The sequence below is a fragment of the Trematosphaeria pertusa genome (assembly GCF_010094035.1).
Source record: "Trematosphaeria pertusa strain CBS 122368 unplaced genomic scaffold BU26scaffold_3, whole genome shotgun sequence".
Taxonomy (NCBI): domain Eukaryota; kingdom Fungi; phylum Ascomycota; class Dothideomycetes; order Pleosporales; family Trematosphaeriaceae; genus Trematosphaeria; species Trematosphaeria pertusa.
In genome coordinates, this window is record NW_022987214.1 from 3115543 (window position 1) to 3138336 (window position 22794).

At 53.4% G+C, this 22794-nt stretch overlaps 11 protein-coding genes across 11 annotated transcripts; 6 read left to right on the forward strand and 5 right to left on the reverse strand.

Moving 5' to 3' along the window:
* Nucleotides 1-170: 170 nt before the first annotated feature.
* On the forward strand, nt 171-1919 carry BU26DRAFT_420748 (camp independent regulatory protein; the record flags this gene model as incomplete). The annotated part of the gene is made up of 2 exons (XM_033823376.1): nt 171-1247; nt 1818-1919. 2 exons carry the CDS (start codon nt 171-173, stop codon nt 1917-1919), a joined length of 1179 nt encoding a protein of 392 aa, XP_033688937.1.
* A 121-nt stretch (nt 1920-2040) lies between these two features.
* On the forward strand, nt 2041-2543 carry BU26DRAFT_232120 (uncharacterized protein). Its single transcript, XM_033820889.1, has one exon. The coding sequence runs from the start codon at nt 2162-2164 to the stop codon at nt 2483-2485; it is 324 nt and encodes a 107-aa protein (XP_033688938.1). The 5' UTR covers nt 2041-2161; the 3' UTR covers nt 2486-2543.
* An 867-nt stretch (nt 2544-3410) lies between these two features.
* On the reverse strand, nt 3411-4409 carry BU26DRAFT_419040 (uncharacterized protein; the record flags this gene model as incomplete). Its single annotated transcript, XM_033823281.1, has 2 exons — nt 3411-3835; nt 3914-4409. Coding segments are annotated over 2 exons (921 nt in total), but the record flags the coding sequence as incomplete, so codon positions are not given.
* BU26DRAFT_516199 (uncharacterized protein) lies at nt 4342-6726 on the forward strand. The gene is made up of 2 exons (XM_033828268.1): nt 4342-5947; nt 5994-6726. Exons 1-2 carry the CDS (start codon nt 4696-4698, stop codon nt 6437-6439), a joined length of 1698 nt encoding a protein of 565 aa, XP_033688940.1. The 5' UTR covers nt 4342-4695; the 3' UTR covers nt 6440-6726.
* Nucleotides 6727-7333: 607 nt separating this feature from the next.
* Nucleotides 7334-8531, reverse strand: BU26DRAFT_502047 (uncharacterized protein; the record flags this gene model as incomplete). The annotated part of the gene is made up of 6 exons (XM_033826610.1): nt 7334-7695; nt 7747-8000; nt 8048-8083; nt 8130-8225; nt 8272-8342; nt 8466-8531. The coding sequence occupies 6 exons, from the start codon at nt 8529-8531 to the stop codon at nt 7334-7336; spliced, it is 885 nt and encodes a 294-aa protein (XP_033688941.1).
* A 2326-nt stretch (nt 8532-10857) lies between these two features.
* BU26DRAFT_516201 (uncharacterized protein) lies at nt 10858-12358 on the forward strand. Its single transcript, XM_033828269.1, has 2 exons — nt 10858-11449; nt 11502-12358. Exons 1-2 carry the CDS (start codon nt 10994-10996, stop codon nt 12339-12341), a joined length of 1296 nt encoding a protein of 431 aa, XP_033688942.1. The 5' UTR covers nt 10858-10993; the 3' UTR covers nt 12342-12358.
* BU26DRAFT_516202 (phosphoribosylamine-glycine ligase) lies at nt 12149-13851 on the reverse strand. The gene is made up of 2 exons (XM_033828270.1): nt 12701-13851; nt 12149-12627 (listed from the first exon to the last, which is right to left on the reverse strand). Exons 1-2 carry the CDS (start codon nt 13794-13796, stop codon nt 12431-12433), a joined length of 1293 nt encoding a protein of 430 aa, XP_033688943.1. The 5' UTR covers nt 13797-13851; the 3' UTR covers nt 12149-12430.
* A 160-nt stretch (nt 13852-14011) lies between these two features.
* Nucleotides 14012-17260, reverse strand: BU26DRAFT_516203 (phosphatase family protein-like protein). Its single transcript, XM_033828271.1, has one exon. It carries the CDS (start codon nt 17124-17126, stop codon nt 14082-14084), a length of 3045 nt encoding a protein of 1014 aa, XP_033688944.1. The 5' UTR covers nt 17127-17260; the 3' UTR covers nt 14012-14081.
* Nucleotides 17261-17379: 119 nt separating this feature from the next.
* Nucleotides 17380-18463, forward strand: BU26DRAFT_232220 (PH domain-like protein). The gene has a single exon (XM_033820891.1). It carries the CDS (start codon nt 17448-17450, stop codon nt 18252-18254), a length of 807 nt encoding a protein of 268 aa, XP_033688945.1. The 5' UTR covers nt 17380-17447; the 3' UTR covers nt 18255-18463.
* A 1248-nt stretch (nt 18464-19711) lies between these two features.
* Nucleotides 19712-20614, reverse strand: BU26DRAFT_232233 (uncharacterized protein). Its single transcript, XM_033820892.1, has 2 exons — nt 20551-20614; nt 19712-20335 (listed from the first exon to the last, which is right to left on the reverse strand). Exon 2 carries the CDS (start codon nt 20300-20302, stop codon nt 19850-19852), a length of 453 nt encoding a protein of 150 aa, XP_033688946.1. The 5' UTR covers nt 20303-20335; nt 20551-20614; the 3' UTR covers nt 19712-19849.
* Nucleotides 20615-20992: 378 nt separating this feature from the next.
* BU26DRAFT_538516 (uncharacterized protein) lies at nt 20993-22353 on the forward strand. The gene is made up of 3 exons (XM_033831462.1): nt 20993-21549; nt 21628-21806; nt 21867-22353. Exons 1-3 carry the CDS (start codon nt 21007-21009, stop codon nt 22225-22227), a joined length of 1083 nt encoding a protein of 360 aa, XP_033688947.1. The 5' UTR covers nt 20993-21006; the 3' UTR covers nt 22228-22353.
* Nucleotides 22354-22794: the final 441 nt, after the last annotated feature.

Here is a 22794-nt window from a genome sequence, read left to right on the forward strand (position 1 = left end):
CTCGCCGTCTGATTTCCGACATTCGAGCAGAGCTGGATCTCGCCCTACATTAACATTACCTCCATTGCCCAGGCTTCAAAGGCTCCGTCCCCATGTTACAAGGCATTAGAGCATCGACTTTAACAGTACCATCTTTTGGACATAATCTGTCACTCACAGGTGTCCAGAAGATGGAGGGCTATGGGGACGTGGATTCCTGGAATTGGCCGCCACCGTCAAATACGCAGCCTCACGCATATCCCCACGTCTTCGATCCTACGGCTGTGTATGCCAACTTCACACAGCAACCTTCGGCCCCAGGAAGTGTACACCCTCGTCACCATTCCATTGCCGCTTCGCATGTTGTCAATACCGGTACTTCGACTCCACCCCCTCCCAGGCAACAGGTAGCAGGGACCATGGTGAAAGCCCAACCAGCCTTCAAGCCCACTTGGAATGGCTTCCTCGACACCACCAAAGACGCCATGTCCATAGTGGAGGCTGCACTCCAAGGCCGCCTTAGCCACATCAGCCGTCGGCCCCACGACAAAGAACGAGCAGAAATGCTTAGATCCGGGACAGTCCTCGTCTACGAAGAGAATGCGTCGGGAATCAAGCGCTGGACGGATGCAGTTCACTGGTCCCCGAGCCGGGTCATGAACAACTGCCTCATTTACCGTCAGCTCGTGCGCGCCCTCAAGCCCGAGGAGAAGAAGTCTGCCCTGAATCCAACGTGTGGCAGCAAGAGGAAGCGGAAAGAGAGCGCAGGCCCGACCATCACCAAGACGGGAGAGAACGTTAATAACTCCGAGGACGAGTACGACAACCCAGCCTTTGATGGGAACCTCCCTGGCGACGCTACTCCAACAGACTCGATGGGAAAGGTCTACGCGAATTTCGCCCAAAGCCTCACTCCCGATCAACAACGACGCTATTGTGGCTCCCTGATCGATAGCTACGAGTTCAAAGAGGGAGGCCTGATGAAGAAGACCATTTCTGTCAAGTATCAGGGCACGACACATCACATCATCTCGTACTATAGTCTGGAGGACGTCGTCGCCGGAAAACTCAAGCGGCCATTCCAGGACCCGGAGCTGGCGGATATTCACCCCAGACCCGAGTTGCTGACAGGCTGGAAGGTCAGCTTGGAGGACGAAGAGAGCAAAGAGGTGCCCTTGGTCACGGGCTACTCGCACCAGCTTCAGTCAAGCCACATACAACACCAACCCGTCGCTTCTGTCAGCCAAGGTATGGGCGCTCACGGGATAGTTCAGGCTCACGCACCGCTCCATTTGCATGTCCCTGAGTTTTGGCATAGTGGCCAGATCAACCAGTACACTCCAACGCATCAAACTCAGCAATATGCACCACCTCAACCCACAGCGTCTCAGTACGGTCCTCTACAGGGCTCGCAACAGTACCCGACTCAACAGCCGTCTCCTCAGCATTACTCGTCTCAGCAGGCCGCCGCTCACCAATATTCTCAGGCACCTTCGCCCCAACATTACTCCTCGCAACCGGGACCGACTCAGCAGTATCACTCTTCCGCGGCGCCGCCCTCTCAGTATACTTCTCAACCACAGCCGCATCAGCAGTATCCTTCAGAGCACCAAGTGACTTCGGCCCAGCAATATCCTCAACAGCCTACGGCGACCCATTATTCAGCCCCCCGCCAAGACCAGGCCCCTCCGGCGCCCCAGTATACAGTTCCCCAGGCTCCGGTGTTCGAGGTTTCGATCCAGTCCAGCTCCTCGATTCGGCATCCTACTCACAGCCCGATGCATCAGCATGACCCCCAACGAAGGGCATCTGCGCCGGTTGCCTTAACCTACGGTCAGCCACATTACCATAACCCACCGCAGCCTCAACATTACTACGTCCAGGAGGCAAAATACGTGCCCGACCAAAAATACACCACAGGCCAACACTATGGTTATTGAAGCCGCGTAGGGTTCATGGCAGAGGGTCCAATATTTCTGCTCAGGCCTCTTGGTCCTCTCCACGCCGCAGCCACCAGGAAGCTTGACTTCTTCACGCGATCATTCTTAGGTGATGAATACAATGGATAAATATACATTTCCTTTCTTGCATCGTGCACAGAGAGCAGAAGACGACGCACACGCGATTTACACGGTACATCTCAGTATATACGAGAAATGATCAGGGAGGAACGATCAGGGCCATGATACCCCCGGACATGTACGGCGAAAGATCGGCATTCATCTCTGCACACATCTCCTTCCGATACCACATACATAATTCCCTTGCACGAACGATCTCGCATGTTCACAGTCCCGGCGCTGGAGGGCGACTCCCCATGTTGCACATAAACGGCCTCGGCTTCTTTTATTTTCTCGGTTGGCATAGCATCTGCAATTTTCTATGTTTGGGTGGATTTCTGATTACAATTCGCAAAAACAAAAACATGTGGAGGATGCAACAATTCGCTTTTGCTATCGATGGCCCGGGTTCGCATTTTGAAAGATTATTGTTCACTTGTATATAATAACCGCTGTAATCCTATTGAGAGTCCAGCTCGCTTGTTAGCCAGGACATCCATGCCCTATACCTCCACCACATCGCATTACCTCCTTCAACACCCCTTGCCCATTCCAATATGCTACCAATAGCGAAATTATCACAACCACCTAGTCGCACCTATTCCAACCATATACGGAGTATGATAATAATCGCAATAGCAGTAATTGCGTGAAGCTTGGATCCGCATAAATGCCATATCTACCTTCCCTATCCAAACGCCCCATATCTTAATAATAGCAAAGAAATTGTCACCAGTATATCGTTCTACCGTCGCACCACCCGTTTCAAACCTGCTGGCTTCCATTGTTTCCAAACCGAACCGTGAGGACGCCCGCGGCGATGCCTTCCGCTTTCGCTCACCGATCATGCCGGGATCGGCTTGCCGAGGGGGGCCTCGGAAGGATCTGATAGCCGAAGGCTTACGTGGGCGTGCGGGCCGTGGTGCGCTTGATGCAGCCACGTTCACATTGGGAAGCGACTGCATGGAGCAACGGGGCGTAAACTGGGATGATGTGAGGGATTTATTAATGGAGCGTCGTCTCGTCGTCGGACTTTCGGAAGTGAGGCTGCTGGATGTTGGGTTTTTGGTCCGGTCACGTGCTGTTGCCAGGAGGTCGCACTTTCTGATCTGGGACGCAAAGGTTGGCGCTAAGGAATTGAGGAGGTTGCATCATCCCATTACGAAGAAGCTTGCGAGCTTTTCTCTTCCTCACTCCTCATCCTGGTCTATCTTTTCCATCGCCTCCGCCAAATGCAGGCCTCGAACGGTGCCATTTGGGAGCTTGAATGACCGAAGCGATGTTTTGGTCTGGCAGGTGTCGCTCCTTCCCAGCCGCCAGCGCAACCCTCGCCGGCAAAACCACAATACTGTAAACATCTCCATCACGCCTCTACCTGGTCCCACTACTCACAGGATGCTTCCATTGCTGATACGAGATCCAAGCTTGGAATGATGCGACACCCAGGCCCAGTATGCCGATAATAATGGCTATGAAGACGCCTATCATTGTCGCCATCATCATGTACCTCGCTCCGCTTCGTCTTTCGAGCCAGACGTGGAACCGCCCTCTAGGTGTCGGATTCTGAACCTCATCGTACAGCTCGGCTAGCCGTGCGCCGAAGTAGGCGTACGAGCCTTCGCTTTCGTCGTCTCTTCGGTATTGAGCGAATTCGTAGCGCAGACAGTCGTCATCGAAGCCGTGCCGCGAGACGAGCGTCGCGAGAAGAGCGTGAGACTTCGGATCGGGAGGGAATAGGATCTTGTGGATTGTGTCCAGAGTTTCCAATGCCAGCGCTCGCGGTATATTTCCCCTAGCTCTCGGTAAGTTTTTGGCTCGGAATTAAAAGGTGTTGCCTTACCTCTTCACGAAATCGCTTGCAGCAGCTGAAGGACCATTCTCCAGACTCACCAACAAGTTCTCTTTAAGCACCGACGTGTGGTGGAATATCTGCACTACTCCTTTCCTTTGGTCCAGCCTCAGGTGATTCCTTAAATCACTCGTGGCTTCAAAACGAAGCCTGGCCCACTTTTGCAGACACTTTGCAGCGATTGCAATATCCGCCGATTTTGCCATTGATTCCCCCGTGCCGAAGTATGGGTGGTCGCTTGTTGGGAAAGCTTCCGAGATGAACTGACTGAATGGGAGCTCCTCTCTCCATGGACAAGGTACGTTTTCCGAACTAGGTACGTCAAATGACAGGTTCGAAACGGTACAGTTGACCATGCACAAAACAGATACAGCAAGATTGAACGCTCGATGCTGATCGAACGCATCTGGGACCCCCCCTCTACTGTCTGTTCGAGTGGCGAAATAGGCGCGAGTGAGCTCCGATCGGGACGTGTTCGAGTTTGACTTGATCAATTCGATAACGTCGAAAAGGTCCTTATGCTGGCATAGCAAGGCTGAATTGGCCTGCGGCGAAGCAGACTCAGATTAGTTCTCGCGAAGACGTGCTCCACGGCAATTGGACGCCACTGACATAGCCCTCTGGAGCGTGGAGACCGGCGATTGGCGAAATGCAGAACGGCGATAAAACATCATATAAGGCCGCTTCTGCTCTTCACCGGTCGGCTTCCTTGGCGGCCATGTCATCTTTGTCCGACTTTTATCCACTGCAAGCTAGCGTCGATATCCCATATTAAAATTCTCCGGATAGCATGCGTTAAGTGTTGTTATGGCCACTGTGACGCATTCGCGATTCCGGGCCACTGGCTCTAGCTTCGAGACATCCGAGCAAGATGAGGGTTCATCGAACCAGGAAGACCACCATGATGCTGCCGAGCAGACGCTTGAAGCTCCAAATCTCATCACACGAATTTGCACCCCGCACGTCAGAGCCTCGCCAAAACCTGTTCAGTTGGATGGCCTTCGTGGATACATGAGATTCGATAGAGATATCGACAAGAAGACCCTAGACCGGTTCCGGGATGTACAGGAAAGACTCCAGCAACCTCTGGCTCACTATGTACGCAAAAAGGGTCGTAAATCGGACTCTGCTGTCATCCGGCTTATGGTACTCGGGACTAACAGCACGGATGCCAGACCTTGGATCGTAGTCTTCTGTCCTGAGGATCGATGCAAACGAGTACGAAAGTTCTTCCAACAGGATATGGCTCAATCTGTCTGCGCTTCTGCACACCCACAACATTTTCGGTTCGATGTTGCAGTGTGTGCTGGTCCTTGTGGCGGTCCCGTACATTTTTCGGCTTTTGGCGCAGAACCGGCCTCAGCAGTTTGCGATATGCTGGAAGTCTACGGCGACTCGGCCAACGAGGGGGAGGATAAAGAAACATCATGCGGCACTCTCATCAAGCTAGAGTGCGGCGGCGGGGTGCGTTTCGCTACTCTTGGGGGCATCATCAAAATTACCAAATCAGACGACAGTTATGTTTTGTGTGCCTTGACAGCTGGCCATTTTCTGCCCTCTAGAGATGCTCAAGCCACCATTTCGAGCACCTCCCCTTCGGATGCTTGTGACGAAAGCAGTTCCGACGACGATGATCAGAGCATCATGGATGTGGACTCTAGTATTGGAGACGTGGCATCCCGTGGACAGGCTACACCACCGTCATCCACTACCCGGGAGAGTGTCATTATCGAGGAAGGGAAAACTTGGCACAAGCTCGGAACCGTATCGACCGCCTCAAGCTCAAACCAAGCGCTTGAGCATGACTGGGCCGTGGTGGAAAATATCGATCGCTCGGTTTTACTCCCGAATTGGCCTACAGAACTACGGGGCTTGCAGCCGCCTTTCGAGCTAATCACGAAGCGCGAGATCGGAATCGCGACGCAGCCGAAAGAGGTTGTCGTGATGAGTAGCGCCGGCTTTCTAAAGGGTCAACTCTCTGGTCTTCCGACTATGGTTCTATTGCTCTACGGACATAACTTCATTGAGGTGTACAGTATTTCGTTACTAGGTAGCTTAGGTACGTAAATATGCTGTCTTCTGACTACCCCCGCTAATTTCTGCAGCCCTTCCTGTGGGCACCTCTGGGTCTTGGGTTGTCGATCCCCAAACCCTCGAAGTGTACGGGCATGTCGTTGGCCAGGATCCTCTCGGCGATGTTGTGGTCGTGCCTTTGCACGATACTCTAGAGGACGTCAAACACGTCCTCGGTGCGAAAACTGTCACCCTGGCAAGGCGAATGGACATATCGCAATTGGACTCATCTAGCGTCGCTGAAGCGTTAAAGCCGGAGAGCAATGGAGGGGCGAAGGCTCAGTATAGCCTGCGTCCAAGCACTAGCACACCCCAGTCATCCTCAACCGCCGGTACTGCATCTTTGCCGCCAAAGGATAACAAGCAAACGACGTCTCAGTCCAGTCTAGCCTCAAGCAGTACGAGCTGCAGGCTGGGGTGCCTTCGAATGCGGACATCAGAGATGCGTTTGCTGTACGACACGAGAGATCATCCGTAAGGATGGAGGACGGAAGTCAGCAAGGGAGCTCAAGTGGTCTTGCTGTCACTGCAGCCAGGACGATAATTCTTTATTACAACAGTCATTGCACGTGACTGTTATTTAATAAGGCACATACCCCTGCAACTAGGAATACCGGTCCTCGTACCGAACTCGAGGGCGGACCAGACTCTATGGGGAAGCGGGATCTGGAGAAATACAGCGCGGCGACTTCAGCCAGGGGAATATATAGCTAAGTCAAAGGGGCACTGGGCCAAACTGGCAAATCTCCAGGCTTGAAGGATCTGACTACAGCATTCTATCTTTTTCAATCTCTATTCAACCTCTCCTCCCTTCCACCCTGACGGCAAGCTACAGTCCTATGACAACTTGGACTACTACTACCGCGAATGCTACTAACGCACCTCTACATAGCAGGCAAGCTACAGACGGCTGGAGTCAATGACTTATTATTTCATACTGCGCCTTCGTCAGTCCTGCCGTGCCGCTCCTGCCACTGCACATCGTCTTTACTCCTATCTGCCCCCGTCACATCATCGAGTGCGTCTTGCTCACCATCATTCCTAAACTTGTCATCTGAGCCCACCAGCGATTTGAACAGTTACACAAAGTAAGTCGCCAAGCAATTCGGACGGCGTACACTCCATCAACACTCCCCTTTCCACGAAGCATCACTCCTGCATAATCTACGCCCAAGGCCGCCAAAGGCAGGAGACAAGAAGTGAAAAAGCACAAGTATTAATTACTACCTAAACTCTATCCACCCACCCCCATTACTCCTCCGCAAATTCCAAATTGTTCTCAACCGAACCAAAGCCAAGCACTGCGCGGCATTTACCTCCACGCCTTCCGCATCAAGGCAAATGTGTCGGAATGCGTCTCTCTCAGAGATTCTCAGTCGAGATTCTCAACCAACAACTGGATCTTGGTGCAGATGGCCTGATCGACGAGCTGGTTCGTCGTGACGTCCCACCAGAGCAAGTCGACATTACTGCCGTTCGGGCATGCGAGCCAAGAGCCGAAGCGGTCGTTCGCCCAGATGAGCTCTCCCCAGCTGATGTCCATGCGGGCCGTGCCGTAGCCATCCGTGATAAAGGCTGGGGAGTAGGCATCGCTGTCATCGTCGGAGACCAAGGTCAGGCCTCGCCCTGCGTCAGTGCCGTCGTCGAAGGCAATGCTGGAAGAGTCCGCGTCGTAGTACGCTGCGTAGGCCTCCGCGCGGTTACTGGTGAACGTGGGAATTACGCTTCCGTCCTCTGGTGCGAGCGAGTTAGTGAAAGCGTCGTGATAGGAAGGGCGCCACGTACCATCGTTGGCATCCGAGATATACAGGTTCTCGAACGCGCTGTCCCTCTTCATCTTCGGGGTGCCATCGCTGACATGAGATCGAAGGAAGAACATGGCCGGAGTAGCCGTAGGCTCAGCCGTGCTAATTGTGGAAGTGGATAGGGACGTCGACAGCGACGTAGACGTAGTAGTTGATACCGTAGTAAACGAAGTGGTCGTTGGTGGATTCGTGATGGTGTACGTAGTAGTGCTCTCTACGACCGTTGTAGACGTACTGTACAGATTAGCTGAAGGCTCTGTCAACCTTCACGGAAGACTTACTCGGGCGGGTCGACCGTAGTGGTAACCATAGAAGTGCTAAAACAATCAGCGGGATGTCTCACGGAGTTTATATAAACCTTACATAGTTACAGTGGGCACATCAGAAGTGCTAGTCGTAGTCGGCGCGAGTGTCGACGTAGTTGTAGTCGAAATCGTGGAAGTGGTTGCGGTCGTCGTCCTTGAGGGATTAGCTAGATGTCTCACGGACCCTCTGGAAACCTTACGTTCCCTGACGCTTCACTAGGTCATCTTGAAGCAGCGGGGCCTCGAGGGGAATAGAGATCACAGGAGTGATCTATATCGGGCCAAGTCAGTAAACCATTCATCATCGAGCGTTTTCGGGCGTGATGGAGCTAGCAGCAGGAGCGACGGTACACGGAGATACAGCGGGGAAAGGCGGGATTCGAGCAGCACTGACCAAAGAAGAGAGCACGACAACGGCAGTGAACAACCCCGAAGAGCTGAGCATCTTTGACTGAGCCATGTTCGGGCAGGCGAGAAACGGACGGATGAAGGCAGTCAATGAACGAAGGAGGTAAGTGAAGGATGGTGAGGTATGGACAACGGCGTTGACGCTCGCCTTTTATAGATTCCGGAGGCAGGCTGGGCGGAGCAAAAGCCGTTCAAACTGCCATCCCAACGTTTCGAGAGGGGAACCGAGGCTCAACGTGTGGCAAGCTAGGAGGGAGTTAGGGAGGCAACCGGGAACTCTCCCAAGAGGGTTCGTACACGTCGTTGGATGAGGACTAAGGCTGGAGTCATAGAGATTTGCGGAGCATACCGATTGTTGCATGAGGTCCCGAGACAGCGACGGATAGCGGTTGGTAAGATGGCGGCCGAATGGCGGATGGACAAGTGAGGATAGGCCCAGGCAGTGTTGGGCGGCTCGCCAGTAATGCCTATGAGAGCGCATTTACCCTGCTTCAGTGCCTCGGTGACGACCTCGCGATTGAGTGGGGTTGTCAGAAGACCGAAGCGTAACTCTTATCGGACACATGATCCCAAAGCATGTTGAGCGTGGAGGGAATACGTGATCGATGGCGAATTAGGACGCGACTCCATGAGAGATGAGAGTGGCAGGGCAGTGCTGAAGGCCCACCGCCGATACAATAGGAACGTGGATCAGCGAGAAGCGCTGTTATATGTTGTCCTGAGTTCCAGAGGGGCGAACCAGGGGCGGTAGGAAAGTAAGCTGGTGCATGGCAGTCCTCGTGCCGTTGATTGGGAGGAATGACAGTTTTTGGGAACTATTGAATGTTAGAGCGGAGATAAATATTGAACGACCGGGACAAACCAATGGTGGATTGCATAGCGCAGGTGGGTCTGAGGCTATCTGGAGAATTTCCAACGGTAGACTGGTCCGGCGCTACTGTCAAAACGGCGTCAATCTGCAGGGACACCGAGGACGCGCGATGCGGGCTACGACATCCGTATGGCTACTAATGGACTTCGAGGGTGAAAGCTGATTTGGATACCTTGGATTGAGGAAAACATGACTGTTCTGCATACCTGAAAATGGGACTGGACCGCATTGCCTCGCTCCTTTCAAGCAACAGCAACCATGAAATGGCTGAGTCGCAGCCGCATCAAGCCCATGGCGGCAGTCATAGGCCGGGGAAGCTGCTCGCCGCTACATGATGGACGAAAGAATATCTGGTCGATCCCAGTCTGGGGCCCCAAGGGAGGCGCATGAGCCGCCGTCGCTCAAACCCCAATTGCGCGATCTGCTCAACAATAGCTCCATGGATTGTAAGGGGAGGCAAAGCGGCAGTGCGAAAGTCGTTGAGACGGAAAGAGGGGTCAAGTGTTCAAGTGTCGCCAATCAGTTGCGCTAGCGCCACAGCCTAAGTCGTAAAAGTAATAGCGGCCCTCTCGTACCAACTCTATCCCAACCTCTGCATCCACCCAGATCAGAACCATCCGAAAGCGAGAGAGCCCCGGACAGTGCAATTCGAAGCGGCTCCTTGCCTGCTTCAGACAGCATAGGCTGTCTTCCATTAACCCGCCAGTTCTATTGCCGACGCAAGATTGTTACTCGGTAAAAGTAAAGGAGCAGGAGAAGGCATGAATCAATTCCCATCGGATTTGTTATATGGGGCATTACCCAAGCGCGGACACGACAAGGCAAGGGAAGCCTCTGTTCCCTTAACTTCGAAGCTCTCCTTTCCTCCTAGCGCGCGCGGCACATACTCCTGCCATTCGTAGTGAACATCAGTAGTGCTTATTCCGTCTTGATATCCTCCACTTCAAAATTGGCATTGAATCCCCTGCTTCTCTAAGACTTGGCTTCTGTTTGCTGTAAGTTGAAGCCTAGAACCCAAGGCCCTCGTGCGGTACTCTTAGGAATATCTACCGAAGTTAAGATCATACCTGTGAAGGCTAACTAGCAGAGCGATCTCGATGTGCACGAATGCCGTGCACGCACCCCGGGACGGCCACAGCGAGGGCCAAAACCCCCAGGATTAGACCGTAGATGGCTGTGGGACTCCATTGGTTTGAACTGGCGTCAGCCGCATAGGGTGCGTCGAATGAAGATGTCATGTTACGAAGGACAGTTGAAGGTAGAGGAACAGAAGCGAAGTTTCGAGGCAAGTACATCGTGAGCTCTGGGTAAGGCTCTCGTCATGGATACGGATATCTTTTCAATGCACAGCTCTATTTTCTTCGAGTTACCATGCATATTGAAACCGGTTTGAGTCGAAGGAGAGAGAAGTTGATGTGGTGGTCTACATTCGGCTAGCGTGGGATTGCAGCCACTTGTGGCTGTGTGAAACCGGTTCGGACCCTTCCACCTGCTTCGATAGCTGGACCGCCTGGCAAACCTCGTCGCATAACGGACATGAACGTCGCAATGTTCCCCCCACGGTTCTTTTCAGCATCAACCGGGTTCTTTGCTACTGTACTCTCAAACGTTACGTATTTAGGTAGCGCTGGCTCGGTCCAGCCATGGCCTCTCCGTGGCAAGCTGAAGCTTTCGAACAAGCCGCGCCTTCCCCGACCGACATACTCGTAAACTTCGACAATGCGCAGGCTATGGACATCGAAGACGATCAGAACTTCGTATTCAACGATACGGACTACTCAACGCTCATCAATACGACACCATTCACTTCGTCAGCTTGTTTGGATGAAGTGCTGCAGGATCTTGACGACAATCAGCCCGCGGAGATCGACAGCGGACAAATAGTTTCGCCAAACGACACTCTGGCCATGTCGCTAAACGTGGAGACGGCTCCAAGATCATCCTCGGTCCAAACTCCAGTCAGGTCCGAAGCAAAGCGTTGTGATGAGGGGCATCTTCATAGCCCCTGGCCAACTGAAGGAGTCATTGAGATTCAGAAGTGTGAGCGAGTGTGTAGCTATTGCAGTACCCGTCTACAGTTCGCAAACCAGCTGAGAAACGTGAGTTCTTATTGATATGCCTGAATCCCTTCAGCTAAGCGCTCCCACACAGCATGTCAAAAAGGTACATATCGGGAGACAAAAGATGAATATTCGCATCCGAGCCGCTACAAACGGCCGACGGAGAGCTGCGATCATAACGTCGCGCACCACGAATGCGCAGTCCCTCAAACCACAGAACGGCGCAGCTGACTCGCCTCCGCCAACTCTTCCCCAACTCTTCCAGAACGCAGCTATCGATCGAGTCGCTACAAGCAGCGAATCGAGCCCGTCAGGGCATGCGAGCGCATCCAACCTCGCCCGAGATCCACCATATATCACTCCTCAGGAATTTGGAAACCTACGAAACGCGGTGCTTCAACTGAGCCACGAGAGCAACGCAGTCCGCACTATCATCGCAGAGCAACAGCAAGCCCTTGAAGCCGCCGATCTTTATATCAGGAATGAGATTTTCTGCTACCACGAGATCGAGATGATGGGGATCAGGTATCGATTCGCCATGGACGCTTGGAAACGCAGACAGACAGACGCGCTGATCGCCATCAGGCGGCAGTGGTTCGATCACCACAATATTCATTTGTTTTTTAGTCATAACATTTTGTGTCTGTTCGGCCTCCAACAAGCAGAAGCTCAAGGACTATTGAGCGCAGTAGCGCACTTGCCAAGCCACAATTCATTCACTCGGAAGGCAACGCGGGACAGGACAGACAATCGTTCGCAGCGTTTTTCACGCGGTAGTCCTAACTTTTGCTCCCCCGATCGTCAGTTCGCTTTCATCTATATCGAAGGTATGGCTTGTCGGGAGGAGGACTGTCTCAGTTGTTCTAGACTCCAATTCTTCACAGTTCTCTCCATCTTAGCATCATGCGCAATATTTCTACCACCTACATAGCCACAATACCTATAATGCGATGTCTTTTTCCTAGTGCGCCGAACGCCAACCTTCCTATTCTCTCACACGCATGCATTGGTATCTCTTAATCACTTCTTCAAAGCCCTGCCAGCAATATCTTTCCTATACTGCATCCCCTCGAAATGAATGCACTCCACGCCCTTGTACGCCTTAGCCACAGCCTCTTCGAGCGTCGATGCAGCGGCTGTTGACGCGATGACACGACCGCCGGATGTTTTGAGCGTGTTTTCGGCAAAGGAGGTCCCGGCGTGGAACAGGACAACATCTGGGGTTTTCAGTCAGTATCTCTTGACCAGCGTGAAGCTCTTTGCCGAGGAAGTTGAATAGAGAAGTCATACCTTCAGGCATCGGATCCAACTTCATAACCGTGCCCTTCGCATAAGACCCTGGATAACCACCCGCAGCAACCACCACTGTGGCCGCGCTCTTGTCCGACACCTTCACCTCCACATCCTTGAGCCTCTGCTCTGTACACGCGACCATTACATCTGCGAGATCACTCTCCATCAAGCACAGCAAGCTCTGTGTCTCCGGATCCCCAAACCGCACATTATACTCCAACACTTTCGGTCCAGACTTTGTCATCATAAGCCCCGTGAACAATACACCGTTGAAAGGAAAGCCCTCGGCCTTCATCCCGTCGATAGTCGGCTGTAGGACTTCTTTATGGATGCGATCGACGATTTCCGGAGGTGCAATGCGTGTCGGGGCGTACGTGCCCATGCCGCCAGTGTTAGGCCCAGTATCCCCGTCCCCAATTCTCTTGTGGTCTTGTGCGGGCGGTAACGAACGGATTGTTGTCCCGTCGCTGAACGACAGTATACTTAGCTCGTCGCCCTCCAGGAACTCCTCGATAACCACCTCATCGCCCGCAGCGCCAAATTCCTTATCCAGCATGACCTCCTTCAGCGCAGAATGTGCCTCTTCTTTGCTCTGCGGTATGATGACTCCCTTCCCGGCTGCGAGTCCAGAGGCCTTGATGACTACGTCGTGCGAGACAGATTCGAGATAATCTTTCGCGCGGTCGTAAGAAGAAAAGTTCTCGTACGCCGCCGTCGGTATTCCATGCCTCTTCATGAAATCCTTCGCAAAAGTCTTACTCCCCTCCATCCTCGCCGCCGCCTCGCTCGGCCCAAAACACTGTATGCCCTCCCCACCATTCTTCTGAAAGTAATCCACAATGCCCGCGACGAGCGGTGCTTCGGGTCCTGGAATGAGCACATTCGCGCTGTTCTCTTTCGCGAATTGCACGAGCGCCGGGAAATCCTCCTGCTTAATCGTCGAAACATTCGTTGCTTTCGCGAGGTTCGCGGTGCCGCCGTTACCGGGGACGATGAAGATGTGCTCGACGCGGGGCGATTGGAGGAGTTTCCAGGCGATAGCGTGTTCGCGGCCGCCATTGCCGACGAGAAGAATGCGGAGTTTATCTGCCATAGTGATTGTGGGGGATGCAATTGAAGTTTGAAGCATCTGGCGGCGGGTTGTTTTGATGTTTGAGATTTTTTCTGTAGGGGCTGGTTTGCCCCGCCGTGGGGTAGCAGACAAGGATGCGCCAAGGATGAGATCATAGGGAAAGGCTCTTTTAGGCGCGTGCTCATAGGCGCATGCTCGATCACCGCAAAAGCAACGTGGACAGAAGAACAATGAATGGGTATCACTACGTTCGCCTGCTCTATCCAATGCCGTGCATGCCAGCCATGCAAGGCTAAAATCCAGCCACTATCTCCGCTTCACATCACCGTCGTCCAAGAACAACTCGACAATCTTGGCCATCCTCTCCTTCTTCGCTGCCTTGTCCTTATCCTTCAACTTCTCCATATTCGGAGCCCGAAACATCGTGTCAACAAAGACAGCTGCATAGTTCCGGTTGATGAGCTGTCGAATCGCCACCTCAGGCACTTTGCTCAACGTCTTCCTTCGCACAGAAACCTTTGGCGAGGCAGGGAGAGGGAGATCGATGCTTGAACGCGGTGTCGTCTTATCGGATTTTGAAGCTTCCGCGATCTGATTCTTTACGTTCTGTAGCATAGAAACAATAAGAAGGAACGAAGCTAGATGATTCGGTGCTGAAGCAAGGATTTCGAGCGCCCACATCTTCTCATCGTCTGGGAGCAACTGCTGCTTGGACTTCTCCCGCATCGTAATACCTTCTTCAAGTTTCTCCCATAGACTCTTCGTAATGATGCCATCCTGCAGACTGCGAAGGAATAACAGAAGGACGTCGGCAAGGATTCCCAATCTTTGCTTGGGAGGCGTCCCAGCAGGGAACGCCTTGTCGATAGGGTCGTCACAGTCGAGAGCATCGTACACGTCCGCCGCTACGTCCTCATCCGGAGCAGCATTGTCTTGTCTGATGAATGGCCAGGCGGCATTGTGCTGCCACGGAGCCTTCTCTTTATCCGCCTCGTGGCCTGTCATGTCCCAGTCGGCAAGTGTGCGCTCGGTCAGGACTTCTATCGCCTCCGTCAGCCGAAATATCTCGCGGGGCACCGACCACTTTACCCCATCACCGCGATCAGGCTTCTGATGCTGTAGTTTGCGAATGCCACCTTCTGGAATTTTGATGAGTTTGTCGACGGTACGCGAGAGCGCCGATTGCAGCCAATGCGCCCGGATAGGCAGGAAGTGGTCGCGGCCATCCTTGACGCGCAACACAAGAACCTCGTCCATGGATGCAATGCCTTCATTCAGCTTACGAATCGTGTCTAAGTCTTCAATCTTGAGCTTTAACTCTGCGTTGCAGACGTCGGCAGGATCGAGGGTGAATTGCTGGTGGAGATCGTCTGAGGACGCTTTGGACGGTGCGTCGGGCTTCCGGTCGAATGTAACGCTGAGCCAGGGTGGAAAAGGTCCTTCAGGCTGGTCTCTATTGACAGGACGGTCGGTAAAGCCGAAAGTAGCTGGCACTCTACCGGTATTGGCGATTGTGATGTTACGCCGCTTGGACTTTGCAAACTGGACGTCACCGAAATCGACTCCGTCAAAGGCACTGTCGGTGGTATCCTTGTTCTCGGGAGATAACGTGCCAGTGGAGCGATCGACAACAAGGGTGATGGACGGTCTGCCTTCGTTCTCTTGGCGATCGAGCTCTCTGGCGACTTCCTGATGTATAGCAGTCTTCAGCTCCGGTATAACAGCGTCATATTTGAGAGAGAATACAGCCTCTAGAGGCTTGTGGTCTGATGAAAGAACCCGGATGTGCGCTGTGTAACACTCAAGCAGAATCTCGTCTGGAAAGCCTTCCTTGGTGACAACAGCCTCAGGCTCTGGATCTTCGTTTTCATCATATTCGTCGTAAGTGTCATTGTTGTCGCCGTCCGTTTCCGGGTCGTAATCAAACAGAACGTCGTCATCATCTCCCGCGCGGTCTATCCCTTTTGCTTTCATCTCTTCATCCTTCTTTCTCGCTTCCTCTAGCTCTTTCAGTCTGGCGTCGTATCGCTCTTTGGCTGCTCTAGTTCGGTATAGTACCCGATCGCACCAGCTCGGGCAACGCTGCTTATCGCTCGAGTCAAAGACGGCAACCTTTCCGATGTCATATTTGTAGGATGGGAGGAAGCGTATTGGTCCTTCTTCCCAGCCGTCATGAAATGCTTTGCCGGCCTTCTGTTGCTGTTTAAGTTCGTCGTGGGGGAGGAGTGAGCTGACAATAGTATGTAGAGAGGTAGGATCTAGGTCAGGAGGTAATGGAACCACATCATCTGGATCTTCGTTGTTTGTCAAGTCGGATGATGACTTAGATGCGTAGCCGGAATCTGCCGACGTCGATGCGTCGTCTTTGGTGGTGTCTTCTGTCGTCTCCAGGTCCAATCGCTTTGTGTGGATAGTGAGCAGGCGCCGCACGTCCTCGCCGGGCATCCCTTCTAGGCGGTAGTTGAGGTCGCCGAACCAGAAGGCAAAATCTTCCTCGCCCAGGCCCTCGCCCTGGCCCTGGGTTAGGCCCATCGCATCCGTAATGGGATCAAAGCGCGTGCGACTCGTAATCTGTCCGGCGTCCCAATTTCTGCGCTCCAACGCGGCCTTGTCTGCACCAGCAGCTAGATGAGAATTTATGAAGACGAGTCTCGTGGTCTCGCCGAGCACCATCCTGGTCGTCACGGCGCCCTTGTTACCCATATAACCCATCAGACCGGTTCCAACGCTTGTCGTGCTGACAGCCTTCACATGCGGGTGCACTGTCGGGGAGACGTAGATGAGGAGAAGCAGACCGATGAGCTGCTGCTCTGACACGAGCTGATAGCCTTTGGGCAGTGCCAATTCGATTGCGGCCTTCCACCGATTCGCTATTGTCGGATCCGTATACGGCCTTAATGCCTCGGCAGGGGAGTTGATGTCCACAACCTCCTGCAGGCCCAACGCATATATGCCAACCTCTTCCTCCCCAGGCGCGGTTCCAGGGTCGCGATGCGGAACAGTAGGTGCGTTACTTGTGTGTCTCGCCTCTTGCGCTGATACGCTCTCTCGGGACTCTCTTCGCTCTGCATCGAGGTCTTCGACCCCGAGCCCAGCCAGAGACTCTTCTATCCCCTTTCCGCCAACGAACCAGGCGCCAACATCCTGCTCTGTGCCCTTTTGCGCAGCGACGTTCCAAGTGCCAACTTTGATACGGACATTTCGCGGCCGCGTGTACTCGGCTCTGCGGGCGAAAAGGGCCTGCGAGAGGGTCTGATGCGTGGATATGGCCGCCTGGCTGCCGTTCGCATCCGGGAACGCGCCTGGAATCTGCGCGTCGAGGCGGTCGGTGGAACTGGAATCTGAGGGCATGGTGAGGGGGAGGGCAGCGCGGTGCGATATCGAGCAGGCGATAGAAACTGAGCAGAATTACTACACGGTCAATCCATGGTGTTGGTCATGCTGGGCGAGCGGGTGAGTGGTGACTGCTCAGGCGCAATCCACTCAGCCCTCGATGACATGGAGACGCGGCCCGCTCGATGACGCTGCGCGGCCACCTGCAGGCGCACGTGATCCGGCCCAAGCTCCCCAATAATTCTCCGGTCGATCGGACGTGTTTATCTCCCCTCAACACCACACCGAGCCCAACTGCTCACCAACCACTCGCTCCACCACTCATTCATACTTTGAGAAATGCCCTCAAATCGGTCCAGAGCTCGTGCAAGCCAGCCACAGCCTCCGCCGCAGCCCTCCGACTACGAGACCGATGCCCCGCCCATGGTAGAGGCGCCTCCTCCACCGCCGGAGCGCTCGAACGAGGAGCTCAATCTTTCCGTCATTCGTCGCCACTACCCCGATGTCACGTCAATTCGCTATGTCGCGCCCTACGCCGTCCTTTACGCCTTCAGCATCGACTCGCGCCAGTGGGCAGGCATGAACATAGAAGGCACGCTCTTCGTCTGCGAACTAGTGCCGTCTCCGATTGGCACCGAGCGCTACTCAGTTGTCATACTGAATCGACGCGGCCTGGAGAACTTCGCTATGGAAATAACCGGCCCCGAGCAAATCGATATCGATGAGGAGTACATCATTATGCAGGGCGACCCTGTTTACGGCTTGTGGATCTTCTCGGAACCGCCGCCGAGCAGCACACAGAACACACGCGCCGAGACCCAAGCGCGGATCATGGAGCTGGCAGAGCGGGCCAAGGCGAGCCGGGAGGGAAAGGAACGGGAAGAGCAGGATAGCGAAGCAGCGGATTCTGATCAGGTAGAGACTTCTGTTCCCATGGGGCGGCAGTTGTCGTTGCGCGAGCTCTTCGGACAGCAGCGGGCGCAGGATTCTGCTTGGAGTGTCCACAATCACCACAGCTCGCATCCAAATTCGCAGGCGCTCACCCAGCCAGCCTTCATGCCGACACCCAGTCCACAGCCAGCACAGATCGATGTGCTGAATCAGCTATTTATGAAGGCTAAACAGGACTATAACGGCTTGGGCTGAACTCTGCATTAGGTGTCAGACGAGACGATTGTCCCGAGCGTGGTACTGCCAGAACCCAGCACTGATCGCCAACCCGATGCGGTGGACCGATCCGATATTATCGTCGAACATTCCAACGCCGAGACACCAGGAGGCTCTAAGCCAACCATGGGTTCTAATATTAGCTCTCTTTCATCGAATGATTCTGCGGATACTATCGATATTTCTGAGTGTAGAGCATCCGAGATAGTTGAGGGCCTCGATACCCAATCTGAACGGGTAACATCGCCTGAACCCGAACCCTTTCTAAATTACCTTGACCACGGAGCACCGACGTCGCCAAGAGGAACCCTTGACTGTCATAGGAGCAGATACGCAGCAAAAACCGAGAAAAGCCCAGATCATTCCCAGAGCGAAGCCCCGAACGGGTCCGTTCGAAATGCGGGTCGTCCCCAAAGCCCGGCTTCCACCAGATTCGAAGAAGCCAAAGATCCCCCGGAGAGCGAAGTACCAGAGGGGTCTGAGGACGTCATCGTCTCTGAGACGGGAGGATCGGAATCGAATCGCACGCTCGTATCCGAATTACAGTGGACACCTGAATGGGAAGTACCTCCACTGAGCGTTCAAACGTACATAGAGCTGAGCCAGCTAGAGCCCACAGGGTTCACCGAAGTTATTCAGGGCCAGCCTTGGAGGAGGAGCATGGCGGACTTCATTTTTGTGCTATTGCTAGCGGTGTACCTTTCCAGGGAGGGCGAAGCGCCCCCTTCCCCTCAAGTTGCAAGGAGATAGTAGTCAAGCCCGCCCAAGCGGTTGTTTTCTGCTTTTTCAGGTTCTCAATCTTGCGCTTTTGATGTTGACATACTGCTACATCCATCCCCCCGTAGGTCTGTTGAGCTATGGTACACATACCAGCATGTCTAATTTTTAGCTCAGGAAAGCTCGTCCTGAAAGTCTTCAACGGGTAAAGTCCTGAGGGTCCGTACTGCATCGGCGAAAGCGTTCCTGTCGAGTGTTAGCCAGTGTTGCAACTCACGACGCGCCAAGCTCCAACTTCTGTGAGCTAGCTTCTTTGGAGCGATGCCATATTATCAGACCACGGAAGCTGTAGTTGTTACATTCTGTCATGAATTGTTTAGATTATAAACGTGAAAACTATGATGTGACTTGAAGATCTTTGAAAATATGACGAAGCTGAGGCAGCTGGCCACGAACGCCCCATCTACTCCGCCTCTTCCCTTCCATCGTCTCGCAAAAACTCCTCGAGCTGTTCTGCTTCCTCTTGCAAGGGCAAGCGTGTCAAGTCTGATCTCCTTCGCTGATGTACTGCTGCGACGCTGAACGCCGAGTCCCTTGATCTGATCACGGAGCAGGCTATGCCTCTTAAGTCTCACCCTCAGTCTGTGAAGGCGATTGAGTTGGGCTTCACGCCATGGAGTTATGAATCTGAATCTGACTATGACCCCTTGATTACTCGCAGCCTTTGACGGCAATTGTTCCCCGGGGGCAACACTCTTGATCCCACCACTCCCCAAACCGCTGGAGATGGGACGAGGACAACTTTCAACACTCGTTCGGCGAGAATTCTGTGCGTTTGTTCGTATCAAGGCTCTCTCTTACGTACTGATTGCCCTTTGTCCAGGCCGCCGATGACAATGAGTTGGGCATCTGCGGATGCTTCTTCCACGCATGCCTTGCATTCGACTGCTCCCTGTGCGACCGGTCCTTCTGCGCATGCTCCATTCCCGCAGGCCTTGCCTCCGAATGCTGCGCTCTCTCATGCTCGGTCTCCCAATACTCAGAAGCGTAAGCATCATTTGACGAAATCTGCACTTGGGGAGCTCTAGGAGACCTCCCACGATGCAGGAGAGGAGGATCCCCAGGAGAGTATCGAGACTCGTGATAGAGGGGGCTCTCATGTTGACCAAGCGGTGTGTTAGTATCGACGCCATTGTAAGAGATATCTTTTCTAGCCGCAGACCTCCATTTGCGGGCAATAATGTTAATCTTAGGTAGCAGATATGCTCTAGTAATCCGAGAATGCGTGCTATTGAGTGGGGTCTAGACATTGTAGGCTTCCAGCCGTGTCGCGTGGAGGAATGCTGTTCAGAATTAGGTCCATTCATTCTGTATTCATATTCTTACTGTCATTAGGTGCCTGTATGACCTGGATCGTGAAGGTCGTGGCTATAATGGTCCTAACTCAGAGAAGCGACGTTTTCCGAGGTATGTGTTCTGACCATGCCACACATTCCACTTTCTAACGTTGCGAAAGAGCGTCCAGATATCGTTCCGGAAGATGACCAGGGTGACTTACTTGCCACCTTCTTCACGAACATGAGTCGAGACGAACTTCAGACCCTCTTGGAGCAAGGCTGAGCATCCTTCGTGACGTAATAATAGTTCAATTAGCGATGCATCGAGAGCGTGAAAGCATGTCTGGCCGTATCGAGATGGCTTGCGGGATCTGATGAAGCATCAGGTCCTTGGTGACAGTGTGCTTGACGCGAGTTCCTGAACGCATCGTTTCATGTTTGCGAGTGTATCGTGGTTGGGACAGTGATTCGACAGCTTCGCCGGCGCGTGACGGATTCTTAAAATGGCGGTTGCGCTGTATAGAGCCCTTCGGTCGACAAGCCAGATCGTGATGCAGATGTTCTTTTTAAGTTCTTTCTCCTAACCGCTTTAAGCTTAGCTCGCTCTATGTTCCTCCTCAACATCCCCGGCCGTCTGCCCTCATGAAGCACATGAAATGCAAGGCAAGGAACACACAATGTCCTCCGCCCGCCTCGCCTCTAGCATACACCTCCAATCTCCTGATTTACCAGCCACAAAGCCAGCTGAGCGCACATACATCATTTACTACATAACCGGAAACCCCGGGCTGATCGAGTACTACTCCACCTTCTTAACCCATCTCTACGGGCTCCTCACACGACATACCTCATCCAATCCCTTTGAAACTATCGATTTCCATATCTTTGGTCGGAGTCTGTCCGGCTTCGAAGCCGACAGTCAGCATAGGCCCAGAAAGGAGAAGCGAGACCGACCTCCGTTCGGATTGCAAGAGCAGATCTCACATTCTGAGGCTGCGCTGGAAGAGCTAGTGCGCGAAGTGAGGAATGGCGGAGCAAAGGACATAAGAGTCATTATGATGGGCCACTCAGTGGGAGCCTATATCATGCTCGAGATCACGAGGCGGCTAAGGGAGAAGGTGGAGAAAAAGGTGGATGATGGGATTAGGATTGTAGGAGGGGTGTGTTTGTTTCCGACTGTGGCGCATATTGCGCATAGCCCGAGTGGGAAGAAGAGCAGTGTACGTTTTCGAGCAAAACCGGTCTCAAACTCAGCTTGCATGACCTGTACGTGGAACACGGTGGCTGACTACCCTCAGTGGCTTCTGAAGATCCCGACTTTCGCAACCATGGCATCTCTCTTAGCCAAGACTCTCACTTTCCTCATCCCCACATCCTTTCTCTCCCTTCTGATCCGCACATCCATGTCTTTCCCACCAGACGCTGCACGAGTCACTGCAGCCTTCCTTCACAGTCCCCATGGAGTCCACCAAGCACTGTAGGTCTATCCTCATCCCTCTCAGCACATCTGCTCGAGCTGAAACCCTCCTCTACCCAGTCACATGGCCCGCGATGAAATGCAACAAATAACTACTGACGCTTGGGACGCCGAAATCTGGGGCGCTGCGCATCCCTCACCTCATCCGCACCCACGCCCCGTTCTGCGCTTTCTGTTCGCAAAGCAGGATCACTGGGTGGCAGATGAGACGCGGGATGACTTGATCAAAGCGCGAGGTACGGTTGCAGGTGGTAGTGTTGATGGAGAAGAGGACGAGGTAGAGGAATGGAAACCGGTTATGGAGATAGACGAAGACGAGGGATGGCCACATGGATTTTGTATCAAGCATAGTGTGCCAGTAGCTGAGAGGGTGTATGGGTATGTGAAGGGAATTGTGGAGAGTGATATGCGGAGGAAGTAGGAAGACGACGTCGCTCCTGAGAGGCTACGTCACAAAAGCTGGCCAGGTTGCGATGACCGGACGTAGGGGCATACAACTGGCTGGGGATGAAGAATGTGAAAAGTGCTCGACTTCCGAGCTGGACCCCGCCTTTTCTTAACGTGTTCCCGACACCATGAACGGGGGTGCTGGAGCTAAGGAAGATAACGGCGCTCTAGCTTCGCCATCCTCTTCAACACCCTAGCTAATTCCACACTTCGGCAATTCCAATTGGCACGCCGAGTGACTGGAATACGCGGTCAGTGACCTACCAGACCACATAAGCGCGCTCTATCTGGATAACCTGTTTAGCGCCGCCTGTCGTATAATCAACTAATCCTTGTGAACATGACCACAGCCATCACAAATCCGAACAGCACCGCCTCGGGAGGTCTCAAGAAGAATGCTCCGTTGGTTACGGTCACGAGGTTCTCTAGCCGAACAGTCTATCATATCCCCGCGCACTACCGCGCTGCCGAGCAGCGTGAGCGCAAGCGTCGAGAGGAAGAGAAGAAGCCAGTGCGAGAGCGAGACTATCGTGAGCGAGAT